Genomic DNA, 21,994 nt, shown 5'->3' with positions numbered 1-21,994 from the left:
TGTTCGTGTGTTCGAACGGGTTTCGAACCCCATTATAGTCTATGGGGAACAGATACTCGTTAAGGGGGAAACCCAAATCCGTGTCTGGAGGGTCACCAAGTCCACTATGACACCCCAGGAAATGATGCCAACACCTCTGGAATGACACTGGGACAGCAGGGGAAGCATGTCTGGGGGCATCTAACACACCAAAGACCCTCTATTACCCCAACATCACTGCCTAACAACTACACACTTTACACACTCAATACCACCTCTCTGACAGTAGGAAAACACCTTGAAACATGTGTATTTGGCACTTGCAGTGAGGAGAGCTTGTCACCAGCAGTGAATTTGGCCCTTGTAGTAAGTTGAGGTTGGCACCAACATTTGTTTTGAAAATCAGGGTGGATTGAGCCTCTAACCAGCAGAGTTTGGGCAAATTCATGGTGGAGGGAGCCTCTAAACACCCCAGTTTGGACCGATTCATGGTGGAGGGAGCCTCTAACCAGCCCAGTGTGGGCAAATTCATGGTGGAGGGAGCCTCTAAAAAACCCAGTTTGGACCAATTCATGGTGGAGGGAGCCTCTAACCAGCCCAGTTTGGACCAATTAATGGTGGAGGGAGCCTCTAAACAGCCAAGTTTGGACCAATTCATGGTGGAGGGAGCCTCTAAACAGCCCAGTTTGGGCAAATTCATGGTGGAGGGAGCCTCTAAACAGCCCAGTTTGGGCAAATTCATGGTGGAGGGAGCCTCTAACCAGCCCAGTTTGGACCAATTAATGGTGGAGGGAGCCTCTAACCAGCCCAGTTTGGGCAAATTCATGGTGGAGGGAGCCTCTAAACAGCCCAGTTTGGACCAATTCATGGTGGAGGGAGCCTCTAAAAAACCCAGTTTGGACCAATTCATGGTGGAGGGAGCCTCTAAACAGCCCAGTTTGGGCAAATTCATGGTGGAGGGAGCCTCTAACCAGCCCAGTTTGGACCAATTCATGGTGGAGGGAGCCTCTAACCAGCCCAGTTTGGGCAAATTCATGGTGGAGGGAGCCTCTAAACAGCCCAGTTTGGACCAATTCATGGTGGAGGGAGCCTCTAAAAAACCCAGTTTGGACCAATTCATGGTGGAGGGAGCCTCTAAACAGCCCAGTTTGGGCAAATTCATGGTGGAGGGAGCCTCTAACCAGCCCAGTTTGGACCAATTAATGGTGGAGGGAGCCTCTAAACAGCCAAGTTTGGACCAATTCATGGTGGAGGGAGCCTCTAACCAGCCCAGTTTGGACCAATTAATGGTGGAGGGAGCCTCTAAACAGCCAAGTTTTGGGAAATTCATGGTGGAGGGAGCCTCTAACCAGCCCAGTGTGGGCAAATTCATGGTGGAGGGAGCCTCTAAAAAACCCAGTTTGGACCAATTCATGGTGGAGGGAGCCTCTAACCAGCCCAGTGTGGGCAAATTCATGGTGGAGGGAGCCTCTAAAAAACCCAGTTTGGACCAATTCATGGTGGAGGGAGCCTCTAAACAGCCCAGTTTGGGCAAATTCATGGTGGAGGGAGCCTCTAACCAGCCCAGTTTGGACCAATTAATGGTGGAGGGAGCCTCTAAACAGCCAAGTTTGGACCAATTCATGGTGGAGGGAGCCTCTAACCAGCCCAGTTTGGACCAATTAATGGTGGAGGGAGCCTCTAAACAGCCAAGTTTTGGGAAATTCATGGTGGAGGGAGCCTCTAACCAGCCCAGTGTGGGCAAATTCATTGTGGAGGGAGCCTCTAACCAGCCCAGTTTGGACCAATTAATGGTGGAGGGAGCCTCTAAACAGCCAAGTTTGGACCAATTCATGGTGGAGGGAGCCTCTAAAAACCCCAGTTTGGACCAATTCATGGTGGAGGGAGCCTCTAAACAGCCCAGTTTGGGCAAATTCATGGTGGAGGGAGCCTCTAACCAGCCCAGTTTGGACCAATTAATGGTGGAGGGAGCCTCTAAACAGCCAAGTTTGGACCAATTCATGGTGGAGGGAGCCTCTAACCAGCCCAGTTTGGACCAATTAATGGTGGAGGGAGCCTCTAAACAGCCAAGTGTTGGGAAATTCATGGTGGAGGGAGCCTCTAACCAGCCCAGTTTGGACCAATTCATGGTGGAGGGAGCCTCTAAACAGCCCAGTTTGGGCAAATTCATGGTGGAGGGAGCCTCTAAAAAACCCAGTTTGGACCAATTCATGGTGGAGGGAGCCTCTAACCAGCCCAGTTTGGACCAATTAATGGTGGAGGGAGCCTCTAAACAGCCAAGTTTGGACCAATTCATGGTGGAGGGAGCCTCTAAAAACCCCAGTTTGGACCAATTCATGGTGGAGGGAGCCTCTAACCAGCCCAGTGTGGGCAAATTCATGGTGGAGGGAGCCTCTAAAAAACCCAGTTTGGACCAATTCATGGTGGAGGGAGCCTCTAAACAGCCCAGTTTGGGCAAATTCATGGTGGAGGGAGCCTCTAAAAAACCCAGTTTGGACCAATTCATGGTGGAGGGAGCCTCTAACCAGCCCAGTTTGGACCAATTAATGGTGGAGGGAGCCTCTAAACAGCCAAGTTTGGACCAATTCATGGTGGAGGGAGCCTCTAAAAACCCCAGTTTGGACCAATTCATGGTGGAGGGAGCCTCTAACCAGCCCAGTGTGGGCAAATTCATGGTGGAGGGAGCCTCTAAAAAACCCAGTTTGGACCAATTCATGGTGGAGGGAGCCTCTAAACAGCCCAGTTTGGGCAAATTCATGGTGGAGGGAGCCTCTAACCAGCCCAGTTTGGACCAATTAATGGTGGAGGGAGCCTCTAAACAGCCAAGTTTGGACCAATTCATGGTGGAGGGAGCCTCTAACCAGCCCAGTTTGGACCAATTAATGGTGGAGGGAGCCTCTAAACAGCCAAGTTTGGACCAATTCATGGTGGAGGGAGCCTCTAACCAGCCCAGTTTGGACCAATTAATGGTGGAGGGAGCCTCTAAACAGCCAAGTTTTGGGAAATTCATGGTGGAGGGAGCCTCTAACCAGCCCAGTGTGGGCAAATTCATGGTGGAGGGAGCCTCTAACCAGCCCAGTTTGGACCAATTAATGGTGGAGGGAGCCTCTAAACAGCCAAGTTTGGACCAATTCATGGTGGAGGGAGCCTCTAAAAACCCCAGTTTGGACCAATTCATGGTGGAGGGAGCCTCTAAACAGCCCAGTTTGGGCAAATTCATGGTGGAGGGAGCCTCTAACCAGCCCAGTTTGGACCAATTAATGGTGGAGGGAGCCTCTAAACAGCCAAGTTTGGACCAATTCATGGTGGAGGGAGCCTCTAACCAGCCCAGTTTGGACCAATTAATGGTGGAGGGAGCCTCTAAACAGCCAAGTTTTGGGAAATTCATGGTGGAGGGAGCCTCTAACCAGCCCAGTTTGGACCAATTCATGGTGGAGGGAGCCTCTAAACAGCCCAGTTTGGGCAAATTCATGGTGGAGGGAGCCTCTAAAAAACCCAGTTTGGACCAATTCATGGTGGAGGGAGCCTCTAACCAGCCCAGTTTGGACCAATTAATGGTGGAGGGAGCCGCAAAACAGCCCAGTTTGGACCAATTCATGGTGGAGGGAGCCTCTAAAAACCCCAGTTTGGACCAATTCATGGTGGAGGGAGCCTCTAAACAGCCCAGTTTGGGCAAATTCATGGTGGAGGGAGCCTCTAACCAGCAGAGTTGGTGGAAATCAGGGTGGAGGGAGCCTAGTATTAGCAGAATTGTGCAACGCTTATGGTGGATGAGTATGAGGATGTGGAGGAATTGGAGAGGTTGAGTACAGACATGGAGTTTCATGTTGGGGTGCTTTACACAGGTGGGCACAAAAATGACGGCTCTACCCAGTGGTGGTTCATTTTTATCAAAGTGAGCCGGTCGGCACTCTCAGCTGACAGACGGGTGCGCTTGTCAGTGATGATGCCACCGGCTGCACTGAACACCCTCTCAGATAGGACGCTGGCGGCAGGACAGGACAGCACCTCCAAGGCATATAGGGCAAGTTCAAGCCACAGGTCCAACTTCGACACCCAATACGTGTAGGGCGCAGAGGGGTCGGAGAGGACAGGGCTGTGGTCGGAAAGGTATTCCCGCAACATGCGCCTATACTTCTCACGCCTGGTGACACTAGGACCCTCCGTGGCGGCACTTTGGCGAGGGGGTGCCATCAAGGTGTCCCAGACCTTAGACAGTGTGCCCCTCGTTTGTGTGGACCGGTGAGAACTTGGTTGCCTACTGGAGGAACTGCCCTCCCTGCCGCCAACGTCACATGCTGGAAACATCTCCATCATATTCTGCACCAATTGCCTGTGGCAAGCATTGATGCGATTGGCCCTCCCCTCTACCGGAATAAAAGACGAGATGTTGTTTTTATACCGGGGGTCAAGGATAGCAAAGATCCAGTACTGGTTGTCCTCCATGATTTTGACAATACGCTTGTCGGTTGTAAAGCACCCCAACATGAACTCAGCCATGTCTGCCACAGTGTTAGTTGGCATGACTCCTCTGGCCCCACCGGAAAGTTCAATCTCCATTTCCTCCTCATCCTCCATGTCTACCCATCCGCGCTGCAACAATGGGACGATTCGAAGTTGCCCGGAAGCCTCCTGTATCACCATCACATCATCGGACAACTCTTCTTCCTCCTCCTCCTCCTCCTCCATTAAACGCAGTGAAGCGGACAGATGTGTGGACCTACTCTCCAGCTGTGACGGATCGGATGCTATCCCTAACTCCTCTGTGTGATCTGAGTTATCCCTGATGTCAATCAGGGATTCTCTCAGAACACACAAGAGCGGGATTGTAAGGCTCACCATCGCATCCTCAGAGCTCACCCTCCTTGTGGACTCCTCAAAGACCCGTAGGATGTCACAAAGGTCTCTCATCCATGGCCACTCATGGATGTGAAACTGAGGCAGCTGACTTTGTGGCACCCTAGGGTTTTGTAGCTGGTATTCCATCAAAGGTCTCTGCTGCTCAACCACTCTATTCAACATCTGAAACGTTGAGTTCCAGCGTGTGGGGACGTCGCACAAAAGCCGGTGTTGTGGCACATGCAGGCGTTGCTGGAGAGATTTTAAGCTAGCAGCGGCTACTGTCGACTTGCGAAAGTGGGCGCACATGCGCCGCACTTTCACCAGTAGCTCTGGAACATTGGGGTAGCTCTTTAGGAAACGTTGCACCACTAGGTTGAAGACGTGGGCCAGGCATGGAACATGTTGGAGTCCGGCAAGCTCCAGAGCTGCTACCAGGTTCCGGCCGTTATCACAAACGACCATGCCTGGGCCCAGGTGCAGCGGCTCAAACCATATTGCCGTCTCATCGAGGAGGGCATCCCTCACCTCGGAGGCAGTGTGCTGTCTGTCCCCCAAGCTGATCAGCTTCAGCACAGCCTGCTGACGTCTACCAACGCCAGTGCTGCAACGTTTCCAACTCGTAGCTGGGGTCAATCTAACAGCGGAGGAGGAGGCGGTGGCGGAGGAGGAGGCGGTGGCGGAGGAGGAGGCGGTAGAGGAGGAGGAGGAGGGGGGTGTTCTTCTCGTGTCCCTGCCAGGAATGTTAGGCGGGGAGACGAGGTACACCGGGCCAGTTTGGGAAGCAGTCCCAGCCTCAACTACATTCACCCAGTGTGCCGTCAGTGAAATGTAGCGTCCCTGTCCGCATGCACTTGTCCACGCGTCGGTGGTCAAGTGGACCTTTGTGCAAAGCGCGGAACTAAGGGCCCGCCTGATGTTGAGTGACACGTGCTGGTGCAAGGCGGGGACGGCACACCGGGAGAAGTAGTGACGGCTAGGGACGGCATAGCGAGGTGCCGCAGTTGCCATCAGGTCCAGGAAGGCGGGAGTTTCAACAAGCCGGAACGCCAACATCTCCTGGGCCAGCAGTTTAGCGATGTTGGCGTTCAAGGCTTGCGCGTGTGGGTGGTTAGCAGTGTATTTCTGCCGCCGCTCCAATGTCTGAGAGATGGTGGGTTGTTGTAAAGAAACGCCTGATGGTGCCTTTGATGGTGCAGGAGAAGGAGATAAGACAGGACCAGGGGAGGATGAGGTAGAAGTCAACAAAGTGGCGGAGGCAGATGAAGTGGTGTCCTGGCTCGTCCTCTGGAGTGCATCGCCAGCACAGTCAGCAGTGGCAGTGGCAGAGGCAGAGGCAGTGGCAGAGGCAGTGGCAGTGGCGTGAACGGCAGGCGGCCTTTGTCCTGCCGTTGCTGCCTGCCACTGATTCCAGTGCTTGGATTCCAAATGACGGCGCATTGAAGTGGTGGACAGGTTGCTCTTCTCAGAGCCCCTAATCAATTTCGAGAGGCAAATTGTGCAGACAACACTATATCTGTCCTCGGCGCATTCCTTGAAAAAACTCCACACCTTCGAGAAACGTGCCCTCGAGGTGGGAGTTTTTCGGGGCTGGGTACGAACTGGAACATCTTGGGAGATTCCGGGTGTGGCCTGGCTTCGCCTAAGCTGCTGACCTCTGCCTCTAGCTACCCTTTTTGGTGCTGCACCTGCCTCAACATCCACACTACTTTCCCCGCTTGACATCCCCCCTGTCCAGGTCGGGTCAGTGTCCTCATCATCCACCACTTCCTCTTCCAACTCCTGTCTCATCTCCTCCTCCCGCACAATGCGCCGGTCAACTGGATGCCCTGACGGCAACTGCGTCACATCATCGTCGATGTGGGTGGGTTGCTGGTCATCCACCACCAAATCGAACGGAGATGGAGGAGACTCTAGTGTTTGAGCATCTGGACACAGATGCTCCTCTGTTAGGTTCGTGGAATCGTGACGTGGAGAGGCAGGTTGAGGGACAATGAAAGGAGCGGAGAACAGCTCTGGGGAGCAGGGACAGTTTGGGTTATTGTTCTGTAAAGCTTCGGAATTTTGGGAGGAAGGAAGACAAGACTGTTGGGTAATAGGAGGAGAGGAGGCAGAGTCTGACTGGCTGCTGGACAATGTGCTGTAAGCGTTCTCTGACAGCCATTGCAAGACCTGTTCCTGGTTCTCGGGCCTACTAAGGTTTGTACCCTGCAGTTTAGTTAATGTGGCAAGCAACCCTGGCACTTTGGAGTGGCGCAATGCTTGCTGCCCCACAGGAGTAGGCACGGGACGCCCTGTGGCTTCACTGCTACCTTGCTCCCCAGAACCATTCCCCCGACCTCGCCCACGGCCTCGTCCACGTCCCTTTCCGGGAGCCTTGCGCATTTTGAATTCCTAGTTAGAAATTGGCACTGTATACCAGTAGTAAAAATTGTGGGTGCACGTAACCACAATATATTCTTTGAATTCCCAGTCAGAAACTGGCACTATATGGCAGTAGCAAGAAATGAGGGTATTTATAACCCCAATATATTCTTTGAATTCCCAGTCAGACAATGGCACTGTATACCAGTAGTAAAAATTGTGGGTGCACGTAACCCCAATATATTCTTTGAATTCCCAGTCAGAAACTGGCACTATATGGCAGTAGCAAGAAATGAGGGTATTTATCACCCCAATATATTCTTTGAATTCCCAGTCAGACAATGGCACTGTATACCAGTAGTAAAAATTGTGGGTGCACGTAACCCCAATATATTCTTTGAATTCCCAGTCAGAAACTGGCACTATATGGCAGTAGCAAGAAATGAGGGTATTTATAACCCCAATATATTCTTTGAATTCCCAGTCAGACAATGGCACTGTATACCAGTAGTAAAAATTGTGGGTGCACATAACCACAATATATTCTTTGAATTACCAGTCAGAAACTGGCACTATATGGCAGTAGCAAGAAATGAGGGTATTTATAACCCCAATATATTCTTTGAATTCCCAGTCAGACAATGGCACTGTATACCAGTAGTAAAAATTGTGGGTGCACGTAACCCCAATATATTCTTTGAATTCCCAGTCAGAAACTGGCACTATATGGCAGTAGCAAGAAATGAGGGTATTTATAACCCCAATATATTCTTTGAATTCCCAGTCAGACAATGGCACTGTATACCAGTAGTAAAAATTGTGGGTGCACGTAACCACAATATATTCTTTGAATTACCAGTCAGAAACTGGCACTATATGGCAGTAGCAAGAAATGAGGGTATTTATAACCCCAATATATTCTTTGAATTCCCAGTCAGACAATGGCACTGTATACCAGTAGTAAAAATTGTGGGTGCACGTAACCCCAATATATTCTTTGAATTCCCAGTCAGACACTGGCACTATATGGCAGTAGCAAGAAATGAGGGTATTTGTATTCCCAATATATTCTTTGAATTCCCAGTCAGACAATGGCACTGTATACCAGTAGTAAAAATTGTGGGTGCACGTAACCACAATATATTCTTTGAATTACCAGTCAGAAACTGGCACTATATGGCAGTAGCAAGAAATGAGGGTATTTATAACCCCAATATATTCTTTGAATTCCCAGTCAGACAATGGCACTGTATACCAGTAGTAAAAATTGTGGGTGCACGTAACCCCAATATATTCTTTGAATTCCCAGTCAGACACTGGCACTATATGGCAGTAGCAAGAAATGAGGGTATTTGTATTCCCAATATATTCTTTGAATTCCCAGTCAGACAATGGCACTGTATACCAGTAGTAAAAATTGTGGGTGCACGTAACCACAATATATTCTTTGAATTACCAGTCAGAAACTGGCACTATATGGCAGTAGCAAGAAATGAGGGTATTTGTATTCCCAATATATTCTTTGAATTCCCAGTCAGACAATGGCACTGTATACCAGTAGTAAAAATTGTGGGTGCACGTAACCACAATATATTCTTTGAATTACCAGTCAGAAACTGGCACTATATGGCAGTAGCAAGAAATGAGGGTATTTGTATTCCCAATATATTCTTTGAATTCCCAGTCAGACAATGGCACTGTATACCAGTAGTAAAAATTGTGGGTGTATATAGCCCCAATTCTATTGCTAGGGGACTTGCAGGGTATTTCTGGGGTGAAGGTGGGGGGGCACACCGTTGGAACGGGTATCGGGGTATATATCGGGTATACGGGAATACACTGACAGTGTATTCCATTCAGGATCCTGGGAAAGCTGGGTTGCGGCGATTGAGCCCGTTAGTGCCACGTTACACTGACAAGCTTCTCCCTGGAATTTAGCTCTTATAAGAGCTGTTGGTTGTCTTCTCCTTCCTATCTAGCCTGTCCCTGCCTACCCAGAATCTAACCCCTAGCTAACTGGATGGAAACCTCCGTCCCCGGTGAATTGCAAGCTCAGACTGACGCGAAGCTGGGCGGCGCTGTTCTTTTAAATTAGAGGTCACATGTTTTCGGCAGCCAATGGGTTTTGCCTACTTTTTTCAACGTCACCGGTGTCGTAGTTCCTGTCCCACCTACCCTGCGCTGTTATTGGAGCAAAAAAGGTGCCAGGGAAGGTGGGAGGGGAATCGAGTAATGGCGCACTTTACCACGCGGTGTTCGATTCGATTCGAACATGCCGAACAGCCTAATATCCGATCGAACATGAGTTCGATAGAACACTGTTCGCTCATCTCTAGTAGTTACCTAATGGCTTATGTAAATTACAAGCCCCATTAGTACTGCAACAATTCAAGATTACCTTCGCTTATGGTTGAGGAATACGTTTTGTCTTGGCCAGTATCTAAGCCAGGTGGCAGAGAAGGTGCTTGCATGAGCGGAGCTGGTGGGATTGCAAAGCCATCACTGAAACCAAAGGTAACCAGACGTTATTGGGAGGAAATGCAATGTAATGGGAGTCAATCAGTAAACTATTCATTATCAAGACACAAACATCAATGTGGTCATGTGCTGCCAGACTGTACGCAGACATCACTTCTTACTGGACGCATATACTTTGACATATATCTGCTGCAGTTTGTTCAGGTTTAACTTCCTTTTTAAGGTATTATAGAGAGTTTTTTTTTCTACCTTCAATGATCTATGGGTATTTCTAACATGGTAAATCTACCTCTTACCTACTAATTCAATGGTACAGAAAGAATAAGGGTGTTATGAAGGATATAGGGCTATTCCAAAGAAGCATAGAAGTATCAAATACCATACGTTACATCTGAATACAATGGCTTATGTTGTTAACTGCAAAGACCGATAAAGAATTATCCATGTCTATGTACTTGTGTCTGCTACTACATCTTAAAGGGGGTTTCTAACCTTAGACATTTATGGTCAATGTACGTCTGATGGATGCATTTTTTAACCTTGTCCCTTGACTTCTCTCCTGCTTAGTGAGGCAGTCATTGCATAAGTGGAGAATGAATAAAGAGATGGGAATATCCTTTTAACCGTATTCCAGTGAATGGGGCTGAGCTACGGGTGATATGCAGAACTAGATACAGCCCTGTGGATGACATCTAGCACTATGGCCCCTCTTTCTGTTACGCTATGTTGCACAGAGGGTCAGACCCCACCGATCACGTACTGATGGACTGTCTAATGATGGATTACTTGGAATGTGAATTTACAGTAATTATTGAATGGAGGAGACTAGAGGTGTAACATGAAGCTTCTGTGCTCGACTGCAAAATATGTAAAGGTTCCCAACCTACCTTGTACCAATTCCAATATTGCTACCTCTGCACCGAGACAATGGTATATGTGTCCTAACACGAGGAAACTGATAAACACCCATTTCATTCTGATATGCCTTGTTTACCTCCATATATTCACAGAAATCACCTGATAAACTTCCTTTTCTTACTATGACATTAGTAATCTGTACTGTATGATCACTCTGTGCTTGTTGTAATATTAATCATCTCTCCATTCAGTAACTTACTGCTGAACCTGTCATTGAGGTTAAGGCCTCACATTGGGAAAGGCAGCTAAAAAAAACCCTGTTTTTTTCCGTGGTGTTTTTCATTCTGTTTTTGCTGAGTTTTTCTTAGTGGATTTTCTTACCTTATTAAAACTATAGGAAAAACGCCGGCGATTCTGCAAGTATAATTGACTTGCTGTGATTTTCAAACACAACTGCAGCAGAATTTTTTATGCAATGTGTGGATGGGATTAGCCAGAATCTCAATCACTTTGCAGGTAATGTAAAATACAGTGGTTTTTTTCTGCTGAGTTTTTGCAACGTAGGGCTTTAGTCTTAAAGTTTTTTTCAAGGATCACAGGTAACTTAGCAGGGGCTGAGGTGGGAGTAAAATAAAATAGTACAGTGATATTCACCTACCCCAGTCCCCTGTTTGGCATTGCATCCCCTATTACACCTGGTAAGAGCACTGGCCAATACAGAAGTGCAGAGGCTTAGAGAAGTGCTGTAACCAATCACTGGCCTCAGTGGTGACCTGAATGGGCGCCATCCCTGCTGATACATCATCTGTCCCCATTGGCAGCAGCAGTTAATTGAGTCTTAGCACTGCCCAAACTGGATGGTGCAGAGGATCCAACGCATAAATGGAGGCTAGGGGTAGGTGAGTATAATTTTTATCTTACAACAATCCTGAAAAACCCCTTAATTCTAAGGCCCCACTTTGCATTTTTGCATTGAGCTTTTTTTTTAGCTAAAGCCAGAGGTGGATTGAGCAAAATCGAGGAATATAAGTACTTTCTCTATATATTCCCATTTCTTTTGTAGCCATTCTCGGCTTTGGGTAAAAAAAAAGCAGTGTTTCCCCAACGTGGGGCCTCAGCCTTAAACACATTGATCAATCAGGAAAAGCCAGTGCTAGAGAAGAAGGCAGAAAGCGGCAGCCATAACCAATAATGAGACTGGAGATGTGCTTTAGACTACCTCCTACTCCCTACAGACACTGTAGCTAGGCTTTAGTCACTCTTCATAGCCCTGGCCTGATAGACACAAGCTAAATGTATTTCGCAAAGAACCAAGACCTAAGAAAAATAAACATCAGGTAAGGCATCCCCTATGGTTTTATCTATGTCATGCCTGGACAGAGTAAACTTCATGCTGTATCAGTAGCACCTTGACATTTCTACATAGTTTGCTTTTACTTGTGCCCTATAAGATTAGTACTACTATGCAAATATAATAAATCCTGCCTGGTCTAGGGCTATTTACACTTAATGTAAGATAACCAAATAGTATGATATGTATTAAAAATTCTATAAGCATTAGGTCTGGATATTCATTACACAATGCTTCTGTATGGTATCTGTAGAAACCACCTGAGCCATTTTATAGGTGTCAGATATTGTCATAATATAAAACTTGGTAGCAAACTTTGTACTTTGAAGTCAGAGTGGGTGTGTATCTGGCTAATGATAAGCGGTAGATTTTCTCCTATCTCAATCAGTAACATATCAGAAGTTGTCATTGGAAATCATATAATATGCCTTTTAGATCAGGTCAATGGGATATGTAATTGACTTTCATTGCTGTACATAGAACAGAGGGAGCCCTATAGCAATGATCAAAATGGGCTCATTATGATACAAGATTTTGTCAATCAAGACTGAAGAGTCTGGTGTTTGTTCCCTCCTCTATGTACTTTGTATAGCCCTTGCTAATAGCAATACAGATTGTCTGAAAACGACAGTCCTGCCCAGGATAACACCAAGAAGGGCTCCCCCAACCCCAAAAATGCAATCAACGCAGGACAGGACAAAACTCAGATTGACTGTTTTTGAAAAATACTTGGTAATGGTTTATTACATATGTAGTGTTACTTCCATGTTTGTCAGTAAATGAGTAACACTTTCTATATCCAGTAATTATATGGAAATCTCAGAAGTTTATCTAGTTAAGGGTAACATGTGGGCCCCCCTGGTTTGTGGGCCTGGTCGCAGCGGCATCCATAATCACAGCGACCCCTCTAGTTACACCACTGGCTAAGTTCTTCAAATAAAACTATTAGGCCCCGATCACACGGGGCAAGAAGGGGTGAATTTTGGCGCGGAATCTACGTCATAATCCGCCCCCTCACAATGGTGGTCTATGTAGACCGCTAGTGTTCTTTTTTCCGCTAGAGGCAAAAAAAGTAACGAGCTGCCCTTTATTTAGGCAGTATCTGTGGCTGATTCAGCCACGACGTCCGCCTTGCGGCAGCATGCCATTTCATTTGGGCCTAATCTGGAACGGAAAGCCGCGACGGGATGCCATGCACTGCACCGGCATCTCGTCGCAGCAGCCGCGATTGAATATGCACACGCGTAATTGTGTGTGAACTAACCCTTAAAGATATTCTATAACCATGTGCTCATTCTATTATCTCTTCTTTAGTAGCACAGCCGAGCAAGATGAATTTCTTTCCTGTTGGTCTACCACACCAGATGGGACTCACTGGATAAGATGTTCTGCCCTGGTGAAGAGCGGCTCTTATTTCTTCATCTATTTTAGAACCTATAAAACATCATCTGATGCCCACAACCTTTCAAGAAAAACTCTTACCTTTCAAATGGTGGTGGAACTGGCGGAGGCGCTGGTGGATACGCTGGTGGTTCACCGAGAGGTAAATCAAGTGTATCCAGAGATGGATGTCCAGGAGGGAGTTGTGGTGCAAAGTCAGGAGGAGGATCAGGGATATTGCCATTATCTCCAAAAGGATAATCAGATGTTGTAAAGAGCTGAGAAGGCGCTCCATCTTCTATCTCGGCAATCACATCCAATAATAAATCGTCTCCACAGAGATCAAACCACCGATCCCCATCCAGAATGGATACGGACCAACCGCGGGGGAGATCACCAACACCTCTTTATTAAATAAAAATATAAAAAAATTACTCCATTCACAAACCACAATGTCTAGAAAAGCATGTCATTGGGGAAGTACTGGCAGTTCTGTGATGAGAGGCCTGATCTTATATGATGTATGTATGTGCTGCCAGTCCTTCTTGTTCTAGAATAGCAGAGTGGCAGCACCTCACCAAGCCATTTCATTAGTAGATGCTCTGTCTGCTTCATTAGTATAATAATTAGTATTAACTGACACTGACATTTGGTGCATACTATTTAAATGGCTTGAGGCTTCCATTTGCTGGAAGCACTATACTGTGGGGGCACTGGGGAGAATTATACTGTGGGGGGTACTGGGGAGTATTATATATTATATACCATGTGGGGCCACTGTGGAGCATTATACTGTGCAGGGCCACTGTGGACTATTACACTGTGCAGGGCCAATGTGGTGCATTACACTGTGGGGGAGCTGGGGAGCATTATATACCATGTGGGGCCATTGTGGAGCATTATACATACTGTGTGAGGGCCACAGGACTGTAACCTTTGATATTATATGCTGGGGAGCTCTATGTAATAACATGTATTTCCTGTATACTGAGGTATGTACTCACCTGGACTGCAGCAGCCAGCCTGCTAACTGTTCAGCAGTTGTCCAAGAATCCACTTCTGCTGTATATTTTTCCTCTGAAACCATGTATAAAAATATTGTTTTGGAGGTTAATAATAATAATAATAATAATAATAATAATAATACATTTTATTTCTATAGCGCCAACATATTCCGCAGCGCTGTACAATTTATAGGGTTCAAGTACAGACAGATACATAACAAAGAAAGTCATTTCACACACTGGGGCTGAGGGCCCTGCTCACAAGAGCTTACAATCTATGAGGTGGAGGGGGTGACACAAGAGGTAGCAGGGGCGGCATTGCTTATACAGAGGTCAGACACTTTTGTAATAAAGGTGACTATCATTACATAAACATAAGACTTTATGAGCCGTCGACAGTCGTGTCCTTTAACATGTGGATGGAGCTTGGACCTATAAAGTTAGCCTGAGATGACATCATATCATGTGGGGTAATGTGGGGTAATGTGGGAGCGGGGACAGAGGAGGGTTAAGGGTTCCCTGTGTTAGGATAAGGAAGTAGGGAGTGGAGAGAGAACTTCCAGCTAGAAAATGTGGAGGAAAGTGTGAAGATTCAGAGCCAAAGACCCTGTCAGGCAAGTCCAAGCCAGCTCAAAGACAGTGACATGTTATTCTGCAGTGAAGAGATGGGAATTATCCCTGCTCAGTTAAAGATCAGTGAGAATATAGTTATATGGACCTCATAGCTATAACCCTGCCTTTAGTCTCAGCTCCGCCTTTTTGGCAATTCAGATACTGTTGGGGGATTAAGAATAGAGCACACTGATAAAGATGGAAACAAGGGAGCAAGGGAGACATGGACTGCCACCTGGGAAGTACCATTGTATCTCTCACCTCCAGTGGGAAGTCTTGTACCTCCAGTATTTGGAGGCTTGTTTGTTTTTCATCCTGTTCTACTTCAGTAAAAAATAGTTTCTACCTTCTTTACAACTATGTCTCCTGATACCTATTCCTGCATCTTCCATCATGGACACTCAACCACCATCAGGTTCAGAGAGGCTTACTGCTATTAGGACATTCCCCGGGAAAACACCAAACTAGGAAGAGTGTCAGTGAGTCTGGTTGAGATTCTTTCCACCATAACTACAACAATTACTACTCTCTTTGTCCCGGGAGACATCAGCAGTAGCACTAGGTTATTATTGCACATTTATAAATATGGATTTTTGCACATATGGAGTGGGCAGTCTACAAAATCATAAACTGAATGATCCTACTGTGTGATAATAACCATTAGTATGTATCCAAAGAGCATGAGGAGCCTACCATTATATGTATAGACATCCATTACCATCTTTCCCCTTCTTTCATTGGCTGTCCACTCCAGTAGAGTCAGGGCATGTTGGCGCACTGTATTGTAATCATTCTGCTTGGATCTAAGCATCTTGCTCTGGCATATTGCCTTGTATGCTTCAGAGCCTTGATCTGAGACATATCTGTGTAAGAGAAAAAAATTGCTGGTACTATACTGCAGACTGAATAACGTCCATTATTACTTGAATTAATAAAATGACTCACTTAAGCAGAGGTTTCTCCAGTGTTGGCGACGGGATGAGACAGCTCAGTAGGCTTGAAAGCAGGAGCCATACCCGCTGATTTTGCTCTTCATTGTTGTTCTGCACTGAAAGAGTCACCGCTTGACAGAGAACCTCGTCATTAAGTGAAGGTTGGTGCAAACAGCGCTCCACAATGTAATTGCCAATGATCCTCTGCTGCCAAGGGGGCATTGTTGTATTTCCCACGAAACGCAAGACCTAATAAAGGGAACATAATGATCAGCCAGCGGTAACTTTAATTCATGTTGACGTGACATACATATGACTATGTTCCTCACCAGTTTATATAGCTCCAGTGCAACTGCATGATCACTCTGTGATACACGAGTAAGAGGATGCTCAAGCGGTTGTCCCAAGGGTGGTAGGGTAGGATCCTGGAAAGTCAAGGAAGTGACGCATAGAAGGTAAGTGGAAAGAATTCTACTTATTTTACAAGTGACTGATGAATAAAAGATAAATATGTGAGTCTACCTTGAAGTAGGAGCGGATGAAGATGGAGAATGGATAATTGTTTACGTCAGGAGGAAGCGTCAAGACACACTGGGCCTTGACCTGAGGTGGTGGGACTTCTGTGATCCCTGTTCCTTGTGCTTGGGACTTAGCTATAAGGTAATAACATGCCAGAAATTATTAACTTTATGAATCGTTAAATAGTTAAAAGGAGAAACTTCACTTACAAATATATGTTTAGTCTGCAACTACATAAAAGTGTCATGGAGTCCTGGAGTCAGTGCCACGCGATGACCAGCTTTGGAGAAAACTTTTTGCACTACCATGTTGGGTGTTGTGAATAGTGCAATTGTTTTAAAAAGCTGCTCATCTTATGCTACTGATTTTGGAATATCTTGAACTAAGAGAAAGTATAAGAAAGGACACATCTGTTCATTGGTATATAATCTATTATTAAAGTATAACCCCAAAGGGTAGGTTCACATGGATCTCCAGAATCTGCCCCCAAATCCGTGGCAAATTCCTCTGTGTGAATTTACATGTAGGTTTTCTCGATCCAATAATTACAGTGATTCCAAATATTTGCATGTTTTTCTTTTTTTGGTGTATGACTGCTTTTGAAAAAAAAAAAACCTTATGAAAACATGCTTCTGCCAGGTTGTAATAAAAGGATAGCTATGTGGGTCAAACAGTGATCACGTGGGCATAACTTCTGATGTGGCATGATCACTACCATATACATGTACATTACGATGCAGTAACTGAACTCTTTGACATAGATGTAGAGATTTTACATTAAATGGGTTGTACTGGATTAGAAAACATGGCTGCTTTCTACTTATCTGGAAGATAATTTAAATCTGCTGGTTACATGGCAATACTAAAACTTAGTCCCATTAAAATGAATGGGGCTGAGCTGCATTATTGCCATATGACCAGCAGGCATGATGTCACTTCTTGAGAAGAAGAAATCAGTCAAGTTTTCTAATCCTGCCCAACCACTTTAAGGAGTTAAAAAGACCATATGAAGTATGAATATGTATTTGTGTTGCTGGTGATATAGATCAAATGAAGAAATCACGTTAACCACATTAAGGCCAGGGCCCCACAGGACGGAAATGCCACAATCTGCCCATGGCGTTTTACAGTAAGGGCAAAACGCGGTGTGGACATGACTCGTTTTCCAAAACCGCTGCAGTTTTGGAAATCACAGAATGTCAATTATACCTATGGAAACGACGGTGGTTTCCACATAGGTATAATTGTAACAGAAAGTCGGCGGATGAAAACTCTGCAAGCTTTCTGACTAAAGCGCTGCGGGAAGAACCGTGATGCATTGCCACTCTCTTGGCAGTACGTCCCAGTAGGATGCCATGCTCCTATCAGCAGGTAAGCTGTGTCGCGCACTTAGTTACATGTATACAATCTCCAGCTTTTCTATTTGAAGCTGTAAAGTGAAGCTCACCCTGTGCAGAGTTCAGAACAGCAGCTAGCTCAGCGGGTACATTCAATGCAGACAGGTCCTTGAAAAAAGATGAACAGACTGAAATTAATAGCATTGCTTGATTTTTTATAGATTTTTTTATATAATAATAATAATAATTATTATTAATTATTATTATTATTATTTAAATATATTAACATTGGGAAAGATTTTTCACACAAGCAATGTGACTATGAGCAATTCACAGGCTGCCTCTGTGCTTGCCTCTACTGAGTTTGAGCGATAGGACTAGGCTATAAACTATCTACGGTATCTCTTTAACATTATCCTTAAGACTTATTTAATTTACTTTTACTGTATGATGGGTGTATCAACTAAGTCTATAAACCTACTAATTAGTCTTAATTTCCGTGACAACTCCCTATTTCGTATACATGTGACTGGTGGTAATCCTTTTTACTAACCATTTATGGGCAGGTGGGTTAGCTCCATTAATCTATTATAAATCACTGCCTACAATTGAGACTCCCTTTCTGCCGAGCACCTTAATATATTACTTCTATGTGTCTTTTATGTGATTCCCCAATTTTCTTTCATTGCGCTCGTTGTATTTACTACATTCATCCCTTTGTATTTTTTATTATGTAGTTGGCCTGATGAAGACGCTGGTCCAATGTCGAAAAGCGTTGCCATTTGGTATGAATCAATAAAAGATTACACTTATTAACCAAACCTAGCATGTTTAACATTGGAATCAGCAGCGCACATCAAACAAACCCAGACCATTTTTATCTTCAATCTAATTCATTATATTGTTACCATCAATCTCGGAGGAGAAGCTGCTGATCTATAATAGTTACCCGAATATACCATTGGGAAGTGGCAACTTACTTCAATCTCTGGCTGTTCCTTTGTTCCTATCTATCTCCTGCATTGTAAAGCAATACTGGACTAGACTTATATGAATTTCCATTAATTTTTTTAGCCAAAGATGCTTCTTTTCTGTTAAATCCAATCCTGACATTGGCTCAAAAAAAATGCAGCAAAATCTGCAACCAAAAAAAACTGCATTTCCACAATTTAGGTATTTAGAATCCCTTTGTCCAGATCAATAATCACTATACAATGGGTGGAGCTCATGTCTGAGATCATATACCTAAATAAAGATGTTAATATCCCCTATCTTATGACATACATTATCAATACTTCTCTGTAATGTAATGAGTCATTTATAGCACATGCTAAATCTTAACAAAGCAGATTGACAAAAAAAGTCCTACTTGAATATAATGTGAAGTGCACACAAAAGGGCACATTTATGAAACCCCAACTTGTGTTAAAAGGGTGTTTTGCAAAAAAATATGAATGATTTTTCACTACTACTTCGTCAAGCAGCTGATCCATGGGGATCCAGGGTGTTGTATCCCCACGGATCTTCAATTGTCTAAGGATATATAATCAATTAATAAGTTCTGGAAAATCCCTTTAAGACTGGCACATAAACAATGATCTTAATAAATCTCCCCGAATATGGTTTTATCAGTCTGAATCATTTACTATACTATTACATATATTTTTTTGAAGATTTCCATCAAATACATCAATGATCATTATTACTACAACTGCAATTTCCCAGTTGGTATGTATAATTTATGGAAGCCTAATAATTATAATAATTATTAAGAATATAAGTTATTTAATAATATGTTATTTTGATATAGATTATACATAATGAAGACAAGCACCAAATATCATCATAACCCGGTGTTATGACAGTTTCCTGGTTCCCACTGCTGCATGCTATCTCATAGAAGAAATATGCTCAGCTGTACTTATCCTACATTTGACATTTGTGGCCATCATAAAAGTGGGATTGGCCATAGTTTTCCAGTTAGATTACACATCTAAACAATATGTTACATTCCAGATCATTACAAAATGCTACAAGATCATAGTTCACACACAAGGCATTGTAAAGACCAGAATTGTGTAGTCTTCTAGATCCATATCACTTAGATATTAGATGAGATAGGCATCATAGGATCAGAAAACCAGACGGTAAATCAATATAATGACAGGTTCTGTCTGCGTCCCTCATCATTGAAGATAATGTTAAAATCAAGACTGATGTTTTCGTCCATCTTGTTTGTTCACTTTTCATATATAAGATAACATCATGCCTGTAGGGTCCTTCATCTGCACCCGTCATTATATTGGTTTTACTGTCCATTGTTGTAATCTTATGACAAATCAGAACCACAGACTGAAAATAAGCAGATGTGAACTTAGCCTAACATTAGCAATGAAGGTATCATTAGATTTTGCTGTTCAGTGTCCAACCACACGTATATAGTTCTTTCCAGATATTAGTTAAGGCCTGGTTCACATCTGCGTTCGGTATTCCGTTCGGGTATGCCGCTTGGGGACCCCTGAACGGAATACTGAATGTATTAAAAAGCAGTTAGCTAAGAAACCACATGGACCCCAAAATTGTTTCTGCATGATTTGTGCAGAAACTGCGCAAAAAACACACAGACCTCATAATAGTCTATGGGATCCATATAGTTTCTTAGCTAACTGTTTTTTAAAGTGTTCGGTATTCTAGTTGGGGGGTCCCCAAGCAGAATACCGAACACAGATGTGAACCAGACCTAAGAGGGGAGGATCTGTCATATCTCCTGACATGTCTGTATTTTCCTATAAATCTACATTATACTGTTGCTCAGTTACTCCTAAAAACAAATTTATGAATAAATGAACAACTGGGTGTTACCATTCCTCCTGTAAAAGAAGTGTGCACCTTTACCGTCTGTTTTTGTCATTTTTGACAATTAATCCCATTATTGTAAAAGCTGAAGGTAAATCACAGTTATATACTGTATAAGATTAGGCCTTGTACACTACCTGCCACATCGAACATACAGTAGGATCCGCAGGCGCATGGCAGAGCAGGAGGAGCTGAACAGAGTCATATATAGTTTTCTGGGAAATAATTCAATATAGTTTTTGATTGTAAGATTCCTTTCTATGATTAGGAGTCCAGTGGGCGGTGTCATTTAATGATCGACAGCCTTCCTTGTATGTACATGTATACAGAGCTGGCTGCCAATCACTGACTAGAATCGCCCACTGGACTCCTAAGCATAGAAAGGAAGGAATTATTCATTTAAATCAAGTTATATTGAATCTTTCCTCTAAAAATTATAGCATATATGAATCTGCCCCCCCTGCTCTATAACATGATGCCACTATATTGGATATCATCTCCATCATCATGGGTTCTCTTTAATGTACATTTTGCTACCTGTTTTGCCTCGTGATTCTCGTGAGGATTCAATGATGAAATGCATTGGCGGACAATAAGGACTTATTTAAGACATCTAAGTGACAGGACAGGACAATCGCCATGTATTTTGGGAATAAATACAAGTGTATTCACAATCTATAACAAATTGAAAAAAGAAAGAAATGTATCCTTACCATGGTGGGAAGGGACTCCTCACCTGCGGACTTCTGCTGCAGAGATGAAGGCTTCCATTAATATAATGACTGATATGCAAAGAGATCGCCTGTCCCATTTACACAGATGATTACACAGAAAGCAGGAAAGGCGAGAGACGTAACAGACAAGTAAACAGAGATACACCGTGATGTGACAGATGTAATAAAACCTTACACCAAAACATACACACACATATATCACATATATATATATATATATATATATATATATATATATATATATATATGACAAACGCCTGAAACGAAATAGAATCACTTAACACTACCTATATTAGAAGACACAAGCCACCCATTGCACCCACTGATACTTCAGTCCACTTCACAATATTCACAGCATCAATATACACAATTCCACCCGTCATATGAATATCCATACCCTAGTCTAATAGGAAAGGAGCCCCTCCAAAGGAGATCTCAATGTAGTGCCTGTAGCTCCGTGTGACAGAAGAGTGACAGCGAGACACACCCGGAGGGAAGGGAAGGACAAAGTCCAATAAGGAAAACCAGAGCGAGAGAGAGCAAGGTAGATGTTATGCAGAATGCGCCAAGGAGGTTGTAATTGCTTCAAGTGTCATATGGACTTTGGCACATCACAGATCTTAGGGAACGGCAAAATGAAAATACAGATTATGAGGCTAGGTATATATAAACAAGCCATGGTGCAGAGAAGGTACGACATAATACACTGGAGGATTATAAGGCCTGCACAGGGAAACACAATATAGCGGCC

General features: G+C 44.4%; 1 protein-coding gene across 2 annotated transcripts in view; it reads right to left on the bottom strand.

The window, feature by feature from the left end:
• The window catches only part of MYO15B (myosin XVB), a 54,166-nt gene extending 32,463 nt beyond the window's left edge, over positions 1–21,703 (bottom strand). Inside the window, exons 1-10 of one of the 2 annotated variants that reach the window (XM_075277241.1) lie at positions 21,641–21,703; positions 21,223–21,258; positions 17,764–17,821; positions 16,320–16,450; positions 16,127–16,222; positions 15,811–16,046; positions 15,559–15,728; positions 14,254–14,326; positions 13,352–13,654; positions 9,581–9,684 (exon numbers count right to left, since the gene is read on the bottom strand). In XM_075277241.1, coding sequence (XP_075133342.1) covers positions 9,581–9,684; positions 13,352–13,654; positions 14,254–14,326; positions 15,559–15,728; positions 15,811–16,046; positions 16,127–16,222; positions 16,320–16,450; positions 17,764–17,821; positions 21,223–21,225 — 1,174 coding nt within the window. In that variant the 5' untranslated portion in view covers positions 21,226–21,258; positions 21,641–21,703. The remainder of the gene's footprint in view (positions 1–9,580; positions 9,685–13,351; positions 13,655–14,253; positions 14,327–15,558; positions 15,729–15,810; positions 16,047–16,126; positions 16,223–16,319; positions 16,451–17,763; positions 17,822–21,222; positions 21,259–21,640) is intronic. The other variant, XM_075277242.1, reaches the window with a different exon arrangement.
• Between the last annotated feature and the right edge of the window lie 291 nt (positions 21,704–21,994).

The sequence above is a fragment of the Leptodactylus fuscus genome, chromosome 6, assembly GCF_031893055.1.
Source record: "Leptodactylus fuscus isolate aLepFus1 chromosome 6, aLepFus1.hap2, whole genome shotgun sequence".
NCBI classification, from domain to species: Eukaryota; Metazoa; Chordata; class Amphibia; order Anura; family Leptodactylidae; genus Leptodactylus; species Leptodactylus fuscus.
Note: the sequence above shows the minus strand (reverse complement) of the source record. Positions and strands in the feature narration are given on the sequence as shown.